Source organism: Urocitellus parryii, chromosome 11 (genome assembly GCF_045843805.1).
Source record: "Urocitellus parryii isolate mUroPar1 chromosome 11, mUroPar1.hap1, whole genome shotgun sequence".
In the NCBI taxonomy this organism is placed as follows: domain Eukaryota; kingdom Metazoa; phylum Chordata; class Mammalia; order Rodentia; family Sciuridae; genus Urocitellus; species Urocitellus parryii.
Window position 1 is genome coordinate 64,266,389 of NC_135541.1, and position 23,243 is coordinate 64,289,631.

Consider the following 23,243-nt stretch of genomic DNA (forward strand, 5'->3'; position numbering starts at 1 on the left):
GTGTTCTCCGGCCCGATAGAGAGGTTCTTCTCTGGCCCAGGGCTGTGCGTAGAAGGCAGTCTTTGAGTGGCGAGCCTCCGAGACTCGGGGCACAACGTAAGCAAACTGCATCCCTGCACGATCACCCGCGGCTCCTCTAAAGAGCAAGTGAGCTCCAAGCTGAAGGGGGATCTGCGTTTTCTAAGCTAACGGTTTCCAAGCCGCCTCCCTCCCCTCGGGGCACGGGCCCGAGAGCCAGCTGCAGCAACTAAAGCCTAGAGACCTGCCCCACACGGCCTCCGCCCGGCACCGCTGGGGTCCACCGCCCGCCCCCGGGGTCCCGGGTTCGCGTCACTTCCGGCGCGCGCGCGCACCCGCGGAGACCTACAGGGGCCAATGCTGAGCCCCAGGAGCGCGGCTGCCGGGGGCGCGCAGGGAGGGCGGGCCAGGAAAGGGGGAGTGTCTGCTCGCCGCTGCTGCCGCCGCCGCCACCGCCACCACCGCCGCCACTACTACGGCTGCCACCGCTGTTGCCTGGGAGTTCGCTGAAGCCCTTTCCTCAGATCCGGCCGGTTCTGCCCGCCTGGACTCCGGGCCCCACCGACCGGCGCATTCATCGCTCTGACGGGTGCAAAAGCGGGAGTTGCCTTGGTCTGTGGAGCGGCGGGGCGGCCCCAGCCCCTCTTCCCCTCCCTGACCCCTTCTTGCCATCGCCCCAATCATGGGGAACGCGGCGACCGCCAAGAAAGGCAGCGAGGTGGAAAGCGGTGAGTCGATGGGTTTGGGTTCCCGCGGTGGGGGCCGTTGCCGGGCACCGAGCGCCCCCGGGTCGTAGCCCCCAAGGCCGCGCGCACGGCCGGGGCCTAGCAGCGGCCGCTGGGAGCCCTCCCAGGGGGCCTCGGGGACTGGCCGCCTTCCTCCTCCGCCCCCTCCCCCAGTTCCGGGGAGCGGGCAGTGCGCCAAGGGCCGGATGGAGGGAGCCAGGGGCACCGTGGTCCCCGAGGTTCCCTTTCTCCCTGGAGCCAGGAGGACCGCACACAAACTCAGCACTTCCCCAAATATGGTCCGGGGAAAGAAGTCCCTTGTGTCTTCGCGCCCCTAGGTCCTCCACAGCATCCCGACCCCGTCCTAGTGAGCCACAGGTAGTGCTGTGGGTAGAGTTGGCTCTTTTCCCTCCATCACTGGGTCCAGCCCCATCTTAAACAAGGTGAGGGCTGCGCGTGCGGCCCCGCAGGTAAGGATATCCTGAGTCCAGAGATCGTTGTCTCTTCAGATTAGAAATGGAAAACATAAAACCAAACAGCAACTTTATCCATTAGAGAAAAAAGCAAGACAGGTTTGCCTTTTCTTTAGACGTCCGAGAATCTACTACGATGCCTGTAAAAACTTAAAGGTCTTTTGGAGTTGAAGTGCTTCCAGAACACAGTTGATATCTTCTGAGAGCTGAAAGCGCGGGCGTTCAACACTACACCAAATGGGGGGAAAAATCATGGATATGGAATTTCTGTATGGCTATCAGGATTATATATAAACACACATAGCAGAATGGTTGTGAAAGAAAAATGTAAGATTCATATTAGATGTTATAATTCAGAAGGACTAAATAATAGTTTTTTTGCTGTTTGTTATATCACCAGGAGTTAATTGATATCTCAGCACTTAAAATGAACCTGGTAATTTATTCAATCAAGTTCATGTAAATATCTTTTAATGTTTCTATGTTTGTAAGAGAAGAATTGGATTAATTTTATAATTTGGCTTGAAGAAAATAGCTTTTTTTTCTGTACAAATAAAGTAGAAGGGTTTAGTCATTCATTTTGTTTAATATGGATAATGAGATGAGATTATAGGGTTTGTTTCAATAAGGTTTTGGTGGTAAATTTCGGGAGCTCCAGAAAAGTTTCAGAACTACCAAACTATTAGTGACCATATTTTACTATGCAATATGTAAAGCTTACATAGTCAATGTAGAACGCATTATTTTCTTGAATTACACAAATGTAGTAACCAACTATAATAAAGTGTAAAGAATTTGGAAAGTATGAAGAATTACTTGTACCTTACAAATTGTCATTTCTCTGTTAATTTTAAATTCCGTTAAAGATTTAACTATCCTTATTTTGTGTCAAAAGTGTGCTTGGTAATTGAATCATATCACTGATTTTCATTAGCAAGAATCTATACAGTGTTTATATTTTTAATAATGGTAGTATACTCCTTTGTGTTTTATACATTTGTTGTTACATTACCAAACCAGTTTCCCCCCTAAGAGTGTTAATTTGAAACTTCTATCTGTGACATAATCTTGAACTATTTGTAGAAAACAGAATGGAAACTTTAAATATTTATCTAAACATATTTTAATTATTTCTATTAATTATTTCCAAAGTTTTAAGTGTTAGTGGCAGCCATTAGGTATGTTAGCTAGCTTTTCCTGTAAGTTTGTTTATGGAAACTGAAGGTCATTATAATAATTTGAAAAAAAGTTGTGACAAAAGAGGTTAGTTGATGATGTGTCCAAGAAGAGTTATTCGAAATATCACATGTATTGATCAATGTTTGTAGTTTCATGTAGAGCAATGTTATCAGGTATGTGTTACTGTTCTACTTTAGTGAACAAAGAAATTGTATTATGTTTTAAAACTTAATGAAAGTTAACTCCTCATTACATACCTAACTGTTCTTTGTATTTTTTAAAATAATTACTCTTGAAAATTTGTTTTCAAAAGCTGAATGTAGTTATTAAACTTCCTTTGATACATAGAATAAACTTTTAGAAATATAAGTGATCCTAGAGATCAGCCTGTGCAATCATTTCATTCAAAGCCAGAGAATCTGACTTTTGAACAACCTGGGGTTGAGATCATACTACTGATAATAACAGAGTAAGGAATAGATCTGATGCCTTGACTCTTTTCATTATTCCATAATCAATGAATACATATACTTTGCAAATATTTACCTTGTATTTTAGTTTTAATTGGGGACCTTGTAAATAAAAGTTTAAACATTTTACTATCTCTTATGAGAGAGAAGATGTAAATGTAACAGTTAACTGAAAGTCAAAATGTAAATGCTAACATGAAGTGAAGTTAGAGCACTGAAAATTGCTGATAAGAGTATTTGATGTGAAGAACTGATTGAAAATTATCAAGTTGCTTAAAAGTTGAGGTTTGCTTAAGGCCCGACCTCACACAGGCAGGTGATTCTAGAATTTGGTTCTAAAAATACTCCTGAAGAATGAAATTAGGCCTAAAGATATTTGAGAAGGGTTTTGGTTTATTGTACTTTATCAAAGCCCATCCCTCTAACTCATAAAATAGATATTTTCTGGGGAAGATCTGTAAGCCAGGGAGATTTCATTCTCATGTCTAATTTCTGAAATGGCATTAATTTGGGTACCTGTTGTTCTGCTGTGGTAAACTAGGAAATTGTATTGATGTGTCTCAAAATTTAATGAAAGAACAGTTCTTAATCATTACTTACCTATTGTTCTATGTATTTTTAAAAAATACTCTTGAAAATAAGTGTTTTTCAAATTGAACATAGTTATTTAAAGAGCAGCCAATATACAGAAGCGTAAACCTTTAGAAATATAATGTACAATTCTCTTAGATATTTTAACTGTTATCATTCAAGATTGTTTTATTCAATAAGTCTCCTACCTTTTACTTACCCGTAGTCACCAACATAGAAAGCAAATGCCACTTTTTTTTTTAAACCCCAGACAGGTTTTTGTTTATTTTCTTTTTTAAAAAAAATTACATTTACAGGCTGCCTGTGGATCTTTGCATTACACACTCATGGTAAAGGCTTTGACACTAAAGGAAGAAAAGTGTTTGTTAAAGATTTGAATGTGGATTCTCCCATGATTGCCAAGTTATAAGGCCACCCTTTAGTTTAGTGATTATATATCTTGAATATTTTCCAGAGACTCTTTTGGTCTTAAGAACTTGAAGGTGAATGGAAATTAAAGTTATCAATAGATTAGGTTCAACAAAAATGCAAGTTTCTTAATAATTAATGTTTTTTGAGGACCCATATGCACTCGGTTTTCCAAGTGCTTTGTATGCATGGTTCTACTTGATCTTTCCAACCTTGTGAAGTAGATAATTTCTTTCTCCTTTTACAGAAAGGAAATGGAGACTCAAAGAACTTAAGTGATTTATTTAAGATTTTACACCTAGTAAGTCAAGGAGCATGATTCAACTTAGGCACCTTAACTCCAGAACCTGAAATCCTAACTCCTTTGTTCAACAAGCAGTGTATCCAACGGAAAAGCAAATTCTAAGTCACTTTAGGCTTTGTTCCAATTTATTATCAATTATAGCACATTTTGGTTTCTTTCAATAATGACTTTATTTGGATATATCAACTAAATGAAAAAGATTATTTTTTTTCCTGTGCTATTTTCTGGATTGTTATCAGCTGTAAAAACAAGGTTGATGGATTAAATTACCTTGAAAGTCTTTTAATTAAATATGGTACAATTTCAAATTAATTATGTAAATTATTTATATAATTAAAGACCTTATTCCCATTGATGTTTGATTTTTTCTTATTTGAAAATGTATGCCTTCCCTTCCTGTTAAACAGCCAGCCCCAAAATTATTATTTGAATTTGTATTGCCTTTTTTTTTTTCCCAGTACTGGGGATTGACCCCAAAGGTACTTTACTACTTAGCTATATCTCCTTTTTATTTTGAGACAAAGTCTCCCTTAATTGTGGAGGCTGGACTCAAACTTCCCATCTTCTTGCCTTAGCCTCCCAAGTTGCTGGGATTATAAGTGAGCACCACCCCATTTGGCTCTTTGTATCAACATTTAAAATATTTAAAAATATTGCATTTTACCATGGTTTAGAATAATGCTGTCCAGTCCAACTTTTTGTGATGATGGAATATTCCCCACCTTTGTAGTAACGTGTATTAATGGCTAACCACATGAGGCTCTTGAGCACTTGCAACATGACTAGTGCCACTGAAGGAATGAATTTTAACTTAACATGATTTAGTGTTTGGTATGTTGGACAACACAGATTTAGAACATAGTCTTTCTGTAATCTTGGTAATTTGGACGACACAGGTATGTGTAGAAAAAATTCTAGATTTTAATTTTCTTGTAACTTGTTTCCTCAGCATTTCTTCCAAATAAGTATTTATAGACTTAGTGAACAAATTATTATAGTTTAGTAATCTGTATATAAATAATTTATAAAATTAACTACAAAGTTAAATTCTTTGGGGGTTCTAGGCTAGAATTACAATTTTGTACTTTTTAACAGTGGATCTCAGTGAACATACTTGTATTGAAAACTTTTTTGTAGAATTAAATGTTGGTTAGGAACAAATTTAGGGATCTCGTATGTCTTTGAACTTTCTATTTATCAAGCTTGCTTTTTTTCTTTCCTTTTTCTGATATTTTATTGTTTCAAGCTTTTTAAGTATAATCAGTAGCAGATATTGTTTTAATTCAGTATACTGGCAAAGAGTCTTCCTTGGGTTAAAAAAACAAAAAGAGAAAGTTAAAAATTATGCATCCGTGATGATGAATACATATGATCTCATCTTCTTTTATTATTCTATAATTCTCTTTGTATAGATTTTTTTGCTATATAAAATTATCTTGTATTCAGGAACCATTTCTCCTATTCTTTACTCAGGGTCCTCTAGTTAGGATATAGACAGATAGTTGTTTTTTATTGCTGGTTGCAGGATAATGAAGAGACATGAAAGCCAGCTTAAAGAGTAAGCCATGGTTGAATGGCAGAAGTAGCACTTGAAAAAATCCTAGGTAAGCCAGGGTAGTTATTAAGATCCTAACAACTAAGAATTAACCATAATTCATTTTGATATTCCATAAATGAATAAATAAAACAATTAGTACAGTATTTGAAATTTTGTATATAAATGTTAATAAATGGTAGTATACATATGTGATCAAGTCTCAGATGATTAAATCTTAAATTTTTAATGAAAAATGATAAATAGAAAAATGTAGAACTTATGGGAGGTAAAAATACATAGGTAGTAATATTTTTGATATGTAATCTTTAAAAAATATTCCTTCTAGAGTATCTGATATAGTTCTTTGTTGCTTTATTCATTCATTAATTCAGTACACATAATTGAGCTAAAATGTGACAAACTATGCAGGACTGTAGGAAAAAGATTGACTAGGACACAGTACCTATTCCAGCGTGTCTTTCCCTTCCATAAAGGAGTGAAGGAAGGGAGAGACAACAAACAGATGATTGCATACAAGTTAAGTGTGGGAACCAACAGAAAGAAAGCCCAGTTCCACTGGGATAAGGAGGATGACCTTCAAAAAGGACTGCAAAGAAAAGATCCCTGAAGTTGAGCTTGAACATGGAAAATGTTCACCAGCAGAATTATTAGAAGAAAGGTTTGATGAGTACAGAGAACACAGAGATTCAGAGGAATGAAACAGCCTGTTTCCCCCCAGCCTTCTCTACATTTCATCCTCATTTTATTCTTCTTTTCAATGCTAGATGTTTGGCAACTAGAGAAGCAGTTAACATCTGGCATAACTTCCTTCATGGCATAACTTCACAAAGGAAGTTTTCCAATGTGATTAAATTGCATAGTATGGGATTGATGGTAGAAAAAAGAGAGATTGTAAATTGAAAAATGATACTGAAGAAAGAGAGAGGCACATAATGGAAAGTTTGAATTTTATCCTGTAGATACCATAAAGCTATTACAGACTTTGAAGTCAGGGAGAGACATAATAAAACTTGGGGTTTTTGTTGTTGTTGTTGAGAGAGAGAGAGAAATTTTTAATTTTTTTTATTTATTTTTAGTTTTCGGCGGACACAACATCTTTGTTTGTATGTGGTGCTGAGGGTCGAACCCTGGGCCACACGCATGCCAGGGGAGCATGCTACCGCTTGAGCCACATCCCCAGCCTCCAAACTAGGTTTTAAAAGAGATTTTTTTTGCTGGCAGTGTGAAGAAGAATCATGATGGAGTAAATGGAGTTGGAGTGTTATGATCTGGATGTGAGGTGTCCCCCAAAAGCTCATGTGTGAGACAATGTAAGAAGGTTCAGAGGAGAAATGATTGGGTTGTGAGAGTCTTAAACCCAATCACTGAATTAATCCCCTGATAGGGATTAACTAAGTGGTAAGTGAAGTGGTAGGGTGTGGCTGGAGGAGGTGGGAGTTGGGGGCATAGTTTTGGGGTATATTTTTAAATCTGGCAAGTGCTCTCTGCTTTCTGATCACATGTGAGCTGCTTTCCTCTGCCAGATTCTTCCACCATGTTGTTCTGCCTCACCTGGTGTCCTGAGGAATAAAGCTGGTTGTTTATGGATTGAGCCCCTAAATAAACCTTTCCTCCTTTACAGTTGTTCTGGTTGGATCCTTTAGTTACAGCAGCAAAATAGCTGACTACAACAGGAGGCAAGAAGACTTCTCTAGTAATTTGGATGAGGGACTTTGAGAGCCCAAACTCAGATGGTAGTGTCAGGAATCTCCTTTCAATATCTGAATTGTGAGAAATTTGGAAAATAAAAATTAGCAGCTTATGTTTTACCCATATGAGGAATAAAGAAAAGGGAGAATGGAGCAGACTACATTTTACCTGTATGAGGAGTTGAAGGAAAAAAAAAAAGAATTTTCCTTAAGTTTTTAGCTTTCATATCTTGGTGAAATGGGTTGTGATTTCAGCAAGAGTGAGGAAATTAATTCAGGGCAGAATGGATTTTGCCAGGGGAAGGACAAACTGAGTTCAGGATGCCATGGCATCTCTGAGAAATAATGTCTTATTGATTGTTGTATATGTGAGCTCTCTTTTGTTCTCCCAGCCATGAGTGGAAAATGACCATGGATGGACAAGGGGCCTTCTCTCCATTTCATCCTTGTTTTAATCCTCTTTTCAATACCAGATGTTTAGAAACTAGAGAAATGGTTACAACTGGCATAACTTCTATAAATTAAGAAGAATAAATGCTAAAAGTTTATCCTTATTGTTTAGATAAATATACAACCTGAGCTGTAATAATGGAAAGCACATGTAAAGTTGGTACTGACCTATATTATTTGCTAAGTAATTATCAGTTTTCCTTCCCAAGTTCTTTAAAATAGTTGATAAAAAAATTCAGATGTAATTTAATCTTAAAAAATATGAGTCAAAAATAAGAACAACTTAAATTCTGTTTTCTAATACATTCTAGTACATTAATTTGTTTACATGTTTTTTGTTTGTTTGATTTTATGGTGTGGGGGTGGAACCCAGGCCTTGTGCATGTGAGGCAAGTGCTCTACCACTGAACTGTATTTTCAATCCTTGGATGTTTTAAAGTCTCTAAGCTATTGTATAAATTTGAAAGGGTGGATTAGATGATGACATGTATCTCTTTCAGCTTCATAATCTAATAGTTCCCATTGATTTATTAGAAGAAAAAATATGTGCTTACAAGTAACAAGATCTAGAGCTGTACATGGCGGCACACACCTATAATCCCAGTAACTGGAGAGGCTAAAGCAGGAGCATCACAAATTTCCAGGCCAGTCTCCGCAACTTAGTGAGACCCTAAGAAACGTAGTGAGACCATCTCAAGATTTAAAAATAAAAAGGGCTTGAGGGTGGGGAGCTCAATGGTAGTAGTATTTGTACTGCAAAGTAAAAGAAAGGCAGCAGGATTTGGAAATAAATTATAGAATCTCTTAAAAATTGTGTGGGGGCTGGGATTGTGGCTCAGTGGTAGAGCACTCGCCTAGCACGGGCGGGACCTGGGTTCAATTCTCAGCACCACATAAAAAAATAAAAAGGCATTGTGTTGTGTCATCTCCAAAAAAAAAAAAAAAATGATTCATTCTCTCTCTCTCTCTCTCTCTCTCTCTCTCTCTCTCTCTCCTTTAAATAATAATTAAAAAAATAGTGTGGGCAGAGAAGTGACAAATGAACCTCAATATGAGCAAATAAAAATAAGGCAACATTTTGAGGGAAAATTCTTGATTCATACTTAAAGAATGATAGTATGAATTATGACCAAAGAAATTTATGAATTACTGTACTGATCTCTGAGGATATTTTCATATTCTACTATAGGTAAAGGAACCATCTAAATGTTGGCCATCGAGGAAGAGTATTGGAAATAAAACATATAATGGTCTACTCTTAAAACCCTTAGCATAGTATATATACTTGGTCATATTTACATGTAGTAAAACCAGAGACAGTTTAGATCACAGGTGGCTCAAATAAGTTGGAAAATGGAAGTTCTGTAATATGATGTAGACTTTAAAAAATAGAACTCCTCTATCAGGAAAAATCAGGGCTGCACAATTGAAGTATATGAAATCAAGTAGAATAGGCAGAGAAAATCTAGGATCATTCACCTAAACTGAAACACTACAACCCATGAATTATTTTTTAAGACTTTTTTAAGCAAAAAATGGAATGGTAAAACCTTGATATAAACTGGGCTTAGAGATTAAATATTACTGATTAGTCATCACTTATGTCTAAAGGTGAAAACATCTGTGCTTATAAATTCAGGTAGTGTTTTTCTTTTTTCAGATAGTATTTTTGACCATTTGAAAATGTAGGAAAATTTAATGCTCTTTTGGTTTTATTCTTTTTATAAGTTTTATACCTTATCTGGACTCCCTACAATGCCAAAATAATCACCAATATTCCTAAAGTAGGTCTTTTTTTCTTGCTAATATTGGAAATACTATTATATAAATAATAGTGTTTCTACTGAAATGGAGGTATAGCTTAAATTACTTTTAGTGTAGTGTTAATATATGGGATGGGGATAAAGAATTGCCTTCATGTAGTTTATTGTTTAGTCAGAGATTTGGATAAGTAAAAACACAAATATGACAATCTTAGGAAGTAGAGTATATGATATTTTCTGTGATAATTTGTTTTTATTTTAAGGTTATAAATTAGATTCAGTAATGCTCTGTATCTAAGCAAATGATTTTATGAATGAAATTTTGGGATTCTTTTAAAGACAGAAATACACTAATTTTGTTGATGCATGATTGAAATTAGTTCTGCTGTAGAATACCCAATGTAGATGCCATATCTTTTATCTGGCTTGCTGTATCAATGTGTAAATCCTAGGTCTTATGGCCATAGATTGATACTATATTTACTTTTGACTGCAATTTTTTGGTGACTGCTAAAACTTGTTTTCTTGTAAGACAGCGGTTTAGGTCTGACAAATCTGTTTTTCATCTGGACTTTGTCCTCAAAAAATTAAAAAGACTGTGTCATTATATTTAATTAGTATCAGTAAGTACTTAGTTTTTTATACCGTATTTTAAAAAAATTATCCTTTTTAGCTGTATGAAAGTAGAATGTATTTTGACTTACATACACAGAGTACAACTTCTTGTTGTTCTGGTTATACCCGATGTGGAATTACATTGGTTGTATATTTATATGTGAACACAAGAAGGTAATGTCTGATTCATTCTACTATCTTTCTTATTCCCATTCCTGCTCCCTTCCCTTCATTCCTCTTTGTCTAATCCTAAGTATTTCTATTCTTCCCTACCTCCACTCCCCACCCACCTTTACTGTGAGTTAACACCCTTTGGTTTTGAGGGATTGGCTTATTTCACTTAGCATGATATTCCAGTTCCATCCATTTACTGGCAAATGCCATAATTTCATTTCTCTTTATGGCTGAGTAATATTTCATCATATGTATATATGTATCTTTATTCATTCATCTGTTGAAGGGCACCTAGACTGTTTCCATAGTTTAGCTATTATGACTTGAGCTAAATAAACATTAATGGGTTGCATCACTGCAGTATGCTGATTTTTAAGGCTTTTTGCTATATACCCAGGAGTGGGATAACTGGGTCAAATGGTGGTTCCATTCCAAGTTTTCTGAGGAATCTCCATACTGCTTTCCAGAATGTTTGCACCAGTTTGCAGTACCACCAGCAATGTATTAGTGTACCTTTCCCCCACATTCTCACCGACATTTATTACTTGTATTCTTGATAATTGCAATTCTGACTGAAGTGATATGAAATCTCATTGCAGTTTAAATTTGCATTTCTTTAAGTACTAGAGATGTTGAACACTTTTTCATATATTTGCCTCTACATTGAAACCTACAGAACACAAAAGAAAGAAATTGAAAAAGACCTCAGAAGATGGAAAGATATCCCATGTTCATGGATAGGCAGAATTAATATTGTTAAAATGGCCATCCTACCAAAAGCTCTATACAGATAAAATGCAACTCCTGTTAAAATTCTAATGATGTTCTTCATAGAAATAGAAAAATCAGTCATGAACTTAATCTGGAAAATGAGAGAATCAGAATAGCCAAAACAAACTTTACCAAGAAAAGTGAAGCAGGAGGTATCATAATACCAGACCTTAAATTATACTAAGAGCTTTAGTAACAAAAATGGCATGGTATTGGCACCAAAATAGACATGTAGACCAATGGTACAGAATAGAAGACACAGAGATAAACCCACATAAATACAGGTATCTCGAACTAGACAAAGGCACCAAAAACATAGATTGGAGAAAAGCTAGCGTCTTCAGCAAATGGTGCCGGGAAAACTGGAAATCCATATGTAGCAAAATGAAGTTAAACTTCTACTCTCACCCTGCACAAAACTCAACTCAAAGTAGACCAAGGACTTAGGCATTAGACCAGAGACCCTGCACCTAACAGAAGAAAAAGTGGGCTTAACTACATCATGTCGGCTTAGGACTGACTTCTTTAACAAGACCCCTAAAGTGCAAGAAGTGAAATCAAGAATCAGCAAATGGAATCAAGCACAGGAAACAATCAAGAATGTGAAGAGAGGGCCTACAGAATGAGAGAAAATCTTTGCCACCTGCATCTCAGAGTGTTAATTTCCAGGATATATAAAAACTCAAAAAACTTAACACCATTAAAACAAACAACCTAGTCAATAACTGGTCAAAGGAACTGAATAGACACTTCACAGGACAAGAAATACAATCAGTCAACAAATATACTGAATTCTTTTTAAGTAGGTCACCATATAACATTAGGAAGTTATTGCTGTATGTATGACATAAACTTGGATAAGAACATGTTAGTACTGACATTTCTTTTCTTTCTTTCTTTCTTTCTTTCTTTCTTTCTTTCTTTGCGCTGGGAATTGAACACAGGGCCTTGTGCATATGAGGCAACTGAGCTATAACCCCAGCTGAATACTGATATTTCTCAGTTTCTTTCACAGGGTCCAACTATGCTGATAATTTACATCCTCCAATCGTAGCTCAGCTTCCTGGTTAGGTAGAATCATGAAAGGTTAAAATGGGAGAGAATATGAAATCTACTTTAGACTGTAGTTTCAAAGTCACTAAGAGCGCCATTACTTCAACTCAGAATGATAGAGAAAATATTCATTTATTTGTCAGTCATTCATTAATTCATCAGTCTTTCAGTCATTCTTTGTATTTATTAAGTGCTACTTTGTTGCAGGAACTGTGCTAGTCTATAGATACAGATAAAAATAAGACTTGATTTCTTCCTTAAATGGGGAGATAGATATTTACAAATACTTATGATAAAGTATACAGTGATATATAGGTGCCTGCAATTGATAATAGAATGAAAATGTGACATTAAGGTTAATATATAAAAATAAGTACAGAATTTCTGAAATAGGCTGAAACTGACTGCAATAGAAAGCTACTTTCTATTTATTTTAGGCATGTATACATCTATAGTTGTAGCTTTTTTAGTTGTTTCTTCTGCAACACAGTATGATGTATGGGGTCAGAAAAAGTATTTTGTTTAGTGCTTTAATCCCTAGAATGTAGGACAGTTCTTGGCTCATGTCATGGTGGAAGCTAAAATCATAGATAATTAAATGGAAAAAAGTTCAACCTTTTTTTAAAAATGTTCATTACCACCATCCCTCCCACACCAAGTTGGAGGAACTTTCTCTGAAATATGTTAACTCTTTGGGAATAATAACCAATTACTTGATAAGAGGATACCTCTTTCCCTTTCTTTAGCACATAATAGTTTATTTGATGTTTTTAAATCAAAATTATACCACTTTTAATTGGGTAGAGATTCACTTCAGTCATGTAGGAAGATATTGGATTAGGAGAAAATGGTTGTGCTCCTGACCTCGAAAACCCCTCTCTATATTTTATTTCAGGTAACTAGTTGTATGAAGAACCTTGTCATATTCATTAATTGCCTAAAAATAAATGTGTCGTTCTCTGGTCACAATGTCTTCTTTTTGTTTGCTTAAAAATATTTCCTCTATCATTATTCTTCATCAGAACTTCTTATTTATTCATCAACTATCTGACCTGTCACTTCTTCATTTATCTTTTTAAACAGTTTAGATTATATGATCCCCCAAACCCTCTGGAATTTATGTTTTATCATATCTATGTGATAAAAATTTAACTCTGATAAATGCAACTCTATCTGCACACTTAGTGTTTCATTGAAAAACTAAGCACCGCTGGGAAAGCCACAGTGATGGATACCATGGATTCACTGTCATCATTCTCAAATGGACTGTCAACATGACTTGACAATTCTACCACAATTCTCTGATCAACTGTGTCTCCTATTCATAAATCTCATTTTCATTCTTTTCTCTGACTTCTCTATTGTCTCTTGTTCTAATGATGATTTTGCCTCAGATGTCCAGTGGAAAATAAAAGCTATCAAATGGGAACACTTTTCAGCTTTTTTATCTCATTCACACCTATTGTATTTTAACTTTACTTTTTATTTTGCTATATCAGAGGAATCATTAATCCCATTCCTACATTTAGTAACTTAAAACAATGACCACATTTATCTGTATATGAAAGTGCAATTCGAACAGAGTTCATTAAAGACAGCTCGTTTCTACTCTATTTGACATCAGCTAGCTCAGCTCAAGGCTAGGGACCAGAGTCACCTAAAGATTTGCTTATTTACATGTCTCCTTTTTTTTTCTTTTTTGAAGTTGGGGATACTGGGGATTGAACTCAGGGGCACTCAACCACTGAGCTATAACCCAGCCCTTTTTTGTATTTTATTTAGAGACAGGGAGAGTCTCACTGAGTTGCTTAGCATCTTGCTATTGCTGAGGCTGGCTTTGAACTCTAAATCCTCCTGCCTCAGCCTCTGAGTTGCTGGCATTACAGGTGCATACCACTGTCTTCAGCACATGTCTCCTTTTGAATCTAGCTATAGATTGAATCTTAGCTGAGACTCTCTGCAGGATGACCTCTGACATGGCTTGGGTCTCCTGGTATATCGTTGGTTAAATTCATGGAAGAGTGAGCAAAGCCAGTGGAAGGCCTATCACTTATTATGACCAAGCCTCCAGGGTTAAGCAATGTCACTTCTGTGTTCTATTCATCATAAGTGACTCACTTAGATGGGTCCATATTCAAAAGAAGGTAAAGTAGATTAAATCCATTGATGGAAGGAAATAGAGGAATTTTTAGACTAGTTTGTTAAACTACCACTTTGTATATTTTTCTCTGGAAAGCTAAATTCCTCCATGGTTGCTTTGGAATTTTTCCCCTCCTGTTTCATAAGTTAATGGGTATTCTTCTTTTTAAATTCAGTCTGACTTTTCATTCATTTTGAAAACATGCACCCATTTTTCCTTAGCTTTCAGTTCTTTTGTTTCACTGTATTTTCTCTTTCCATTTTTCATCTTTCATCTAGTGTGAACTGGCCTGTGCTGTGGTCCAATCAGGTGACTTTGGTGGCCACACAGGTGATTTTATTATTTTAGGTAAAACATGAGACCAGGGGGAAAAGAGGGGAATGTTCTTTTTTCTTTTCTATTTATACTGTGTCTATTTATAATCAACATGCCGAGGATTTAACCTAAATTTAATGCAGCTCACCTTTTAGAATGCTACTTGTTTGAAAATTGTGGTCTCCTTATTAATACGGAAGTATTGAACATGAAATTGTATTAAGCATGTAGCAACATAAAAAATGCCAAACTGTGTTATAGGCATAATCCAGTTTAAGAAATAGGGACTTACTTTAAAATACCTTTAGCTTCTCTTAACCTAACAGATTCTTGGTTTTATTTATGGTTGGGTTTAATATCTTCTATTACTCATACACTTTAAGCATGGGAAACAAACATTGAATGACTTTTTAATCTTCAATCTTAACAGAACTCAAAGGCATCAGTGATCCAAAGATTCTCCAAACATTTTCCCCAATGATGTCTATGACAACAACCATGGGTCTGTGGACAAGAATGGGCACAAGGAAGCTTTTATGCTTTTTTGTGGGAATCTACTTTGTAATATTTTGTAAAGTAGAACTGTGAGACTATGTTAGTCATATTTTAAATAAAATATTTTTATAAATGTAATACACATTGAAAAGTATTTAAAGATCCTAATTTATTAGATCAATGGATTTGATAAAGTGAATACCCATATAAAATATATATACGAAATGAAATATTACTGATACCCCAAAAGTTCTATCCCAATTATTATTAGATGAAAGAGATAGAATATCACATCATGTATTCCTTGTGTCTGCTTCTTTCACTCAACATATTTTTGACATTTATTTATGTATTTGTGTTAGCAGTAGTTCATTAATTTCCATTATATAAAGATAACAAACTATTTTGTTGTTGTTGTTGTTGTTGTTTTTCTCTTGTTGATGGAAATGATTTAGGTTGTTTCCAGGTTGAATATCTTATGAATAATTCTGTGACTACTCTTATACATGATTTTTGGTGAATATATATGTGCTTTGATGAATATATATTTGAATATATGTTATATGTATATACACACACACATATACACACATAATATATATATATATATATGTATAAGCATGTATGTGTGTATGTGTGTGGGTACACATAGAAAAATAGACATTGAAGTTGAAATTTAATTGATAGCTGGATTTATGAGTTATACAGTATGTGACTGATAAATACGGCCTAATAAATTTTCAGAGTGGTTGAACCTATCTCCTACCAGCAGTGCCTCAGGGTTTTAGTTATCCCATATCTTTCCCAAACTTGGTGTTTTTCATATTTCTAATTGTTATATATTATTGTGAATATGCTTATAATTTTAATTTGCATATCATTGATGATTAATAGTGTTGATTACTTTTCATATCTGCATTGGCCATTTTAAGAAAATGTTCTTTCAGTTATCCTTCTCCCCTCTTTGGGGGTATTATTTAAAAGAATTTTTTTTAAAGTTCTTTATTATGGATACAGGTTCTTTTCCCAGAAGTATGTTTTGCAAATATCTTCTCTTGTTTCATTGCTTGTCTTTTCACTTTAACAGTTTCTTTCATTGATAATGCTTAATAATTATTAGTTAGATTTCTGTTGCTGTGGAAAAATACCTGAATAAACCAGCATTTAAGGTGGAAGGTTTATTTTGGTCCCCAGTTTCAGTTCATGGTTGACTAACTCTGTTGCTTTGAGCATGTAGTAAAGCAGAACATCACAGCAGGGAGCATGTGGTAGAACAAAGCTGCTTACCTCATGACAGCTCTGAAGCAAAGAAGAAGAGAGGAAGGGGTCAAGGTCCTAATATCTCTTTCAAGATCATGTTCTCAATTACTTCTTTCCACTAGAAAAGTTCTACCTACTTTCTTTCCTAATGGTTCTGCCACTTCCCAATAGTGCCATAGGCTGGCAACAAAGTCTTTAGCATTTGGGCCTTTGGGAACATTTAAGATCCAAACCATAATATACTGCCACTGGCCTCCAAAGGCCAGTGAGATAGAGATGACTCTATCTCAGTGTGACATGTATTTAGTCTTTCTCCAAGAGACCCTAGAGTCTTAACGGTTCTAGCATTGGTGAAAAGTTCAAGTCCAAAGTTGCCTCTGAGACTCAAGTCAAACTCATATATGTTAGATATGAGCCCCTGTAAAAATCAAAAAGAAAGTTACATACTTCCAAGATCAATGACATAGGGTAAACATTCCCATTCCAAAGGTAAGGAATAGAGTCGTGGAAAGGAAGGATCTGACCAAAGTGAGATAAAAATCCTAGCCTGGAAAACACTAAATCCTGAAGTTCTTCATCCAGTATCTAGGGCACATGGTGGCATGATCTGAACTTCAAAGGGATTGGGTACCTCTGTCCCCATAGCTTTGCTGTCTATAGCCACATGGCCTCTCTCTTTCTTGCTACCTGTAGCTTTGCTTCATAGATTTTTCACATTCATGGCATCTCTAACTTCCTGAGGTCTCCAGTGTAGCTTCAACTTCAGTCTCACAACTTTACTATTCATCATCCTGTCAGGAGGTGCTTGCAGGGACTCTGACCCTGCCGCCGCCTGCCTTCCCAGACCTTCTTTGAAATCTTGGTGGAAGCTTCCATGATGCCATATTTCTTGCATTCTGCATTTGGAGGAAATTAACATCACATGGACATGCCAAGGAATACTGTTGGCCTAAGGCTCACTTGAATCATGGTTATAGGGGCCTCTGAGTGCCTGGAAGGCTGAACACAAGGAAAACAGTTCCCTATACAGCCTGGTGCAAGCACAGTGCCCTGAGACTCTTCTGAAAAAGTCTTTGAGCCTGTGATGGATGCTGATTCCTGAGATGCCCTCAAGGCATCTTTCCTATTGTCCTGTTGCACAGTACTCATCTTCTTTTGAATAGTGCTAGTCTCTTTAGCAACCACACCCTCATTGCCTGCCACTTTAAACATAACTCCTTTTCTGGCCAAATTGGAAGGTTTTTCAAATCTTTCTGGTCTGGTTTTTGCTCCTGATTCTTACTGTAAATCTAGCTCAGGGTAGCTAGCAGTACCCATGCCACTGCCTGTGCTAAAATAATGTTGTGCTATGCTGCATTGAAATTTTCTCCATTCAGATTAATTTGTCCATCATCACACAGTATCAGGGCGTGGACAAAATATAGACAAGTTCTTTGCCAGAATGTAACACATGTAGCTTCTGATCTAATTCCCAGTAGAATCTTCATTGCCATCTGAAACTTTGTAAACCTGGCCTTTACTCTCCTCCTTACTATCACTATTTTGGTCTTCTGAGCCCTGACTAGAATTGCATATCAAGCTCTACTTACAGTAGTCTAGGCTTTCTCTGTCCTACTCCAAACTTTTCCAAATTCTTCCCACAAACCAATTTCAAAGGCTTTTGTACCACATTGTTAGGTAGATAGTTTCAGAAATTTCAGTCTGTGGTTTGCTGGCTCTGCTTTTGATCTGTGGTGAGACAGAATATCATAATGGGAGTACATGGTGGAGCAAAGCTGCTCACTTTTTGGTAGCTGGAAAGCAGAGAAAGGAGAGGAATGTCCTGGCGTCTCAATAGTAGTGGTACCTACAGGTACCACTCAGTCCATTCAAACTAGGATGGATAGACGGTTACAGCTCTGATAATCTAATCGCTTTACCTCCAAATATTTCTGCATTGACAGGAGCTTTTGGAAGACACCTCATAATCAAACCATAACACCTAGGATATTAATGCCTTTCCTCCTTTGCTAGGTCTGGATCTCACTTTTTGTTTTCCTAACACTGTGAGATTGCTAGAAAAGCCTCTTGAAAAGCTGCTTCTCACTGCATGTCTTTTAGTTTCCTGTTCCAGGTATCTTAGACATCTATGAATGCTTCAAGAAGAAAAACTAATGTATAATACTGGATTTTCATTTCTGGGATCTTGGCCTCTAAAGCCCTGATTATCTTAAGAGATCTGGATTCCAATTTGTCTCTCAAGCCAAGTGTGATGGTAAATTTCTGAGCCTTAGCTTTTGCTTGGTCTTCCAATCAATTGAGAAAATACTTTGAGGGCAGTAAAAAATGTACATCCACTTTAATCATTCAGGATCTTGGCTTCTCAAGACCTACTGCCTTGTTTGCTTTAATACTTTCAAATAACTGTTGCCCTTTCCCCCAACTGTTACAAAAATAACAGTTATTTTCAGCAAGAGATTTTTTTTTCTAGTATAAGACACATTATTAAAGCAGAAGTCCCATTTTAGTGTTTTTTTTCCCCTTTTGGTGAAACTAATGAATTATAACATAAATTGTGAATTTTAAGTTTACATGCTAAAGACAGTTTACAAATAAATTTACCCACATAACCATAACTGGATTAGTATACAAGGTAATAGTATTCTAGAAATTCCTTATATCCTTCCAAAGTCAATAAACATCCTTTCCTCAAAGGTAACTACTATTCTGATTTCTGTCACTATAGATTAGTTTTGCCTGTTTTTAATCTTTTATATATATATATATATATATATATATATATATATATATATTTTAGTTGTAGTTGAACACAATACCTTTATTTTATTTATTTATTTTTATGTGGTGCTGAGGATCGAACCCGAGGTCTTGCATGTGTGAAGCCAGCACTCTACCGCTGAGCCACAACCCCAGCCCTGTTTTTAATCTATATGTCACTATAATCTCAGTTTTACTCTTTTGTGTCTGGAATTTTTATTTTAACATTAAGCATGTGAAATCTAACCGTATTGTTGTGCATAGCAGTGTTTTATTTTTTGATGTTTAGTATTCCATTGTATAAATATACTAAAATTTATTTTTCCATTCTACAGATAATGGACACTTGGGTTCTTTTCCAGTTTGGGACTATTATGAATGAAACTTCTATGGACTTGACTGGACATTTTTATGTCTGTTTTATACATCTTTACTCATTTCTGTTAGGTGTAAACCTATAAGTGGAATTTCTAAGTCACAAAGTATGTGTGCAGTTTTAGTAGGTACCTCAAACAGTCTTCCAAAGAGGTTGTTTACATTCATGGCAGTAGTATAGGAGAGTTCCTATTGCTCCACTACTTCATCATCCTTGGTATTGATAGGTGGTGTTGTTTTGTTTTGTTTTAGCCAATTTGAGTTGTGCAATTGTCAGGATTCTCTAGTGAAACAGAACCAATAGGAGGTTCTGTGTGTGTGTATAAAATGAGAATATATTATTCTCATAATAAAGCATGGGTATGGAAACTAAGAGCCCCATGATGTGCCATTTGCAAGGTGGGGAGCCAGGAAGAATTCAGGCTAGGTTAAAAGGTCTGAGCACCTGGATGGAAGCAGATGGAGAACTAGGGAAGGGGAAGGTATAAGTCCCTGTTTGAGTCTGAAGGACCTAGAACTAGTAGCACTGACACTGAAGGGAGGGAGAAGATGGATATCCCAGCTTCAACAAAGAGAAAATTTGCCTTTCCTCCACTTTTTTTTGTCCTGTTTGGGCCCTCAACAAATTGGATAATACCCTACATTGTTGAGGTTGGATCTTCTTTTACTCAGTCTACTGATTCAAATATTAATCTCTTCCAGAGAAACCCTCACAGAAAAACCCAGGAATAATGTTCTTATCAGCTATCTGGGCATCCTTCAGTTCACACATAAAATTAACCACCACAGTAGGTGTACTTCAGTATCTAATTATGCTTTTAATTTTCATTTTCCTAATGACTAATATTGAGTACTTTATTTGCTTATTGGTTATTTGAGTATCCTTTTTAGTTGTGGTGTCTGAGCCTTTTGCCTATTTTTCTATTAAGAAAAGAAAATAGAAGGCCTTTCTGAAAGTATAACTGAAATTAAATATGAAAGATGTGAGATCTTCCCATATTACATTAAAATCTCCTATTGTATGTTTTCATAAAATCATGCAACATTTTCTACAGTCTTATTCAACACACTGTAATGTCTGTTTTTGCTTATCACAGAAATCTAACTTATAGTACGGGGCTTGGCAAATAATAGGAACTCAGGAAATACTTGATGAATAAATGAATATAGTTTTTTTTGAAAGGCAAAATAGGATACATTTGAGATTTTTTTAGAGAGATGTTAGTTTTATATATGGTCATGGCAATTTAGATATATTTAAAAATGACTTTCGTAAAACCTCTATAGGCACTAAAGAAAAGTGTGCCAGCTAGTACTAACAATTTTTATTTTGTATTTATTTCTAATATAAGATTGGGAAGGTACTTCTATTTGGTGGTAGAGAAGACTCATTATGATCCCGGAAATAGTGACACCCCTTTCCTTCAACTTTGGGCCAGAGTTTGCTTGTTATATTAAAAAGATTCTCTTGAGCTGGTGTGGTGGCCCATGCCTGTAATCCCATTGGCTCGGGATGCTGTGGCAAGAGGATGGAGTGTTCAAAGCTAGTGTTAGCAAAGGTGAGGCACTGAGAAACTCAGTGAGACCCTGTCTCTAAATAAAATACAAAATAGGCCTGGGGATGTGGCTTAGTGGTTGAGTGCCCTTGAGTTCAACCCTGAGTACTTCTCCAAAAATAAATAAATAAAAAGAATGTCTTGGTGAGAAACTAATATTGCAAATGAGTTTTGTGAGTGTGACTCAGAAACACAAGATTAAACAGTGATTATTTTTGCAAAATTGAGAATATAGTGATGTAGCAATTGATATTCATTGGTGATATTCGCATCAGCATTTGAGGCATGTTTTTAATCACAATGCATGATGATGATCTAAGTGGATTGCTTCTCAGCTGTGTCTTGCCTCCTTTGGTTCCTAACCTAATCTGGTTTTCCAGTCTTTGTACTCATTTTGTATATACTCATCTAATAAATTTGTTTTCTGCTTAAACTAACTAGTGTCAGTTTTTGTTTTACTGTTTTGCAACTAACAACTCTAACTGATATAGAGGTTAAAGAAGATCTTTATTCACTTGTCCTCTCAGAAAAGGCATTAGGAGTCTTATTTGTATGCATGTCTGGTAGTGTTCCCAGGAAACCAATGGAAAATACTCTTGGATGGATAAATTTTTAAGCAGAGGAATCAAGAAACCTATGACTTTGGTTGATAGTGCAGAGAAATGTTTTTGCATGGAAGAACTCTGAAAAATAGTGTTAATAATTCCTTAAGAAAGGATATTGGCAGGAAATGTTTTCATTGTATAAAATGAACAGAAGGTTATTATCTAGAAAAAAAGAATGTCTTATAAGTCAACAGAGACAAAGGAAACAAAAAGAGTAAAAGATATAAATAGATAAATCACAAAATTTAGTTGATTAATTGATATACCTAAAGATAATGTAATGAATTTGTAATCAGTGAAATGTGATTTAAAAAGAGGTGCCATTTTTATTCATCAGATGAAAAAAAAATTACACAGAATCATGTATGACAAATATGTTAAGTGGAAATTGGGTTAGCCACTCTTGAGACAAAATGCTTAAATCAGTTAAAATTGAAAAGGGGTATAAAATGTGACCCAACATGCATTTTAGACATCTTCTGAATATATACATGTACAAAAAGAAATATACATTAAAAGAAAAGGACAAGTGCTGGTGAGAATAATAAGAAATTGGAACCTTTGTACATTGCTGGTGGAAATATGAAATGGCACAGCTACTTTGGAAATAAAAGTTTCTCAAAATGTGAAGCATCAAATGATCATATCTAGCAATTTTACTTTTAGGAATATATTCAAGAAAATAAAGGCAATGTCCATACAAAACTTATAAATTAATGTTTATAGAAGCATCATTCATAATAGTAATAAAATAGAAACAATTCAACTGATAAATAGGAAACAACGTGTGATATACCCAACATAATAGAAGACTGTTCAACAATAAAAAGGAGCAAAGTGTTCAAACATACTACATCATGGATAAGCCTCAAAAACGTGCTACATAAAAGAATTTAAGGAATTTAGATACAAAAGACTGTGTGGCTTTTCTTACTTGAAAAGGAAAGGCAAATTTGTGCAGACAGAAAGTGCACTAGTGGTTGCTGAGGGAGTTGTTAATGGGGGAGCACTACAAATGGGCATGAGGTTTCTCTTTGGGGTGATGGGCAAAATGTTCTAATGTAGTAATGATTGCACAGTTTTATGTACATTAAACAGGTGCATTTTATGGTATATAAATTATAGCTTAATAAAACTCTTTGAAATGATAAATAGCTAGGGACTTTAAAAATATTTCTATAGCCTAGGATGATAGGACAACACTTGCATGAAAGACAGCTGGAAGAAATCATGGCTAGAGGTATACCTTGATATTAGGAGAAGTAATGAAAATGGAAAAAGTGGGGACGGGGAGGAGATACATTATCAAATTATATCAAATTATTTGTAATAATGGAAACTGGAAATAGTTAAAAGTTCATCAATAGATAAACAGATATAATATGTTACCTTTGCAAAAAGTAATTTGAAAAATAGAGTATGATGCTATCCAGGTGTATATATTTATTTATTTATTTTTAAAAAGTATTTATTTTTTAGTTTTAGGTGGACACAATATCT

General features: G+C 35.8%; 1 protein-coding gene across 1 annotated transcript in view; it reads left to right on the forward strand.

Moving 5' to 3' along the window:
• Nucleotides 1-469: 469 nt before the first annotated feature.
• The window catches only part of Prkacb (protein kinase cAMP-activated catalytic subunit beta), a 109,632-nt gene continuing 86,858 nt past the window's right edge, over nt 470-23,243 (forward strand). Inside the window, exon 1 of the mRNA XM_026406143.2 lies at nt 470-746. Within this exon, the coding sequence (XP_026261928.2) occupies nt 701-746 (46 nt within the window). The 5' untranslated portion in view covers nt 470-700. The remainder of the gene's footprint in view (nt 747-23,243) is intronic.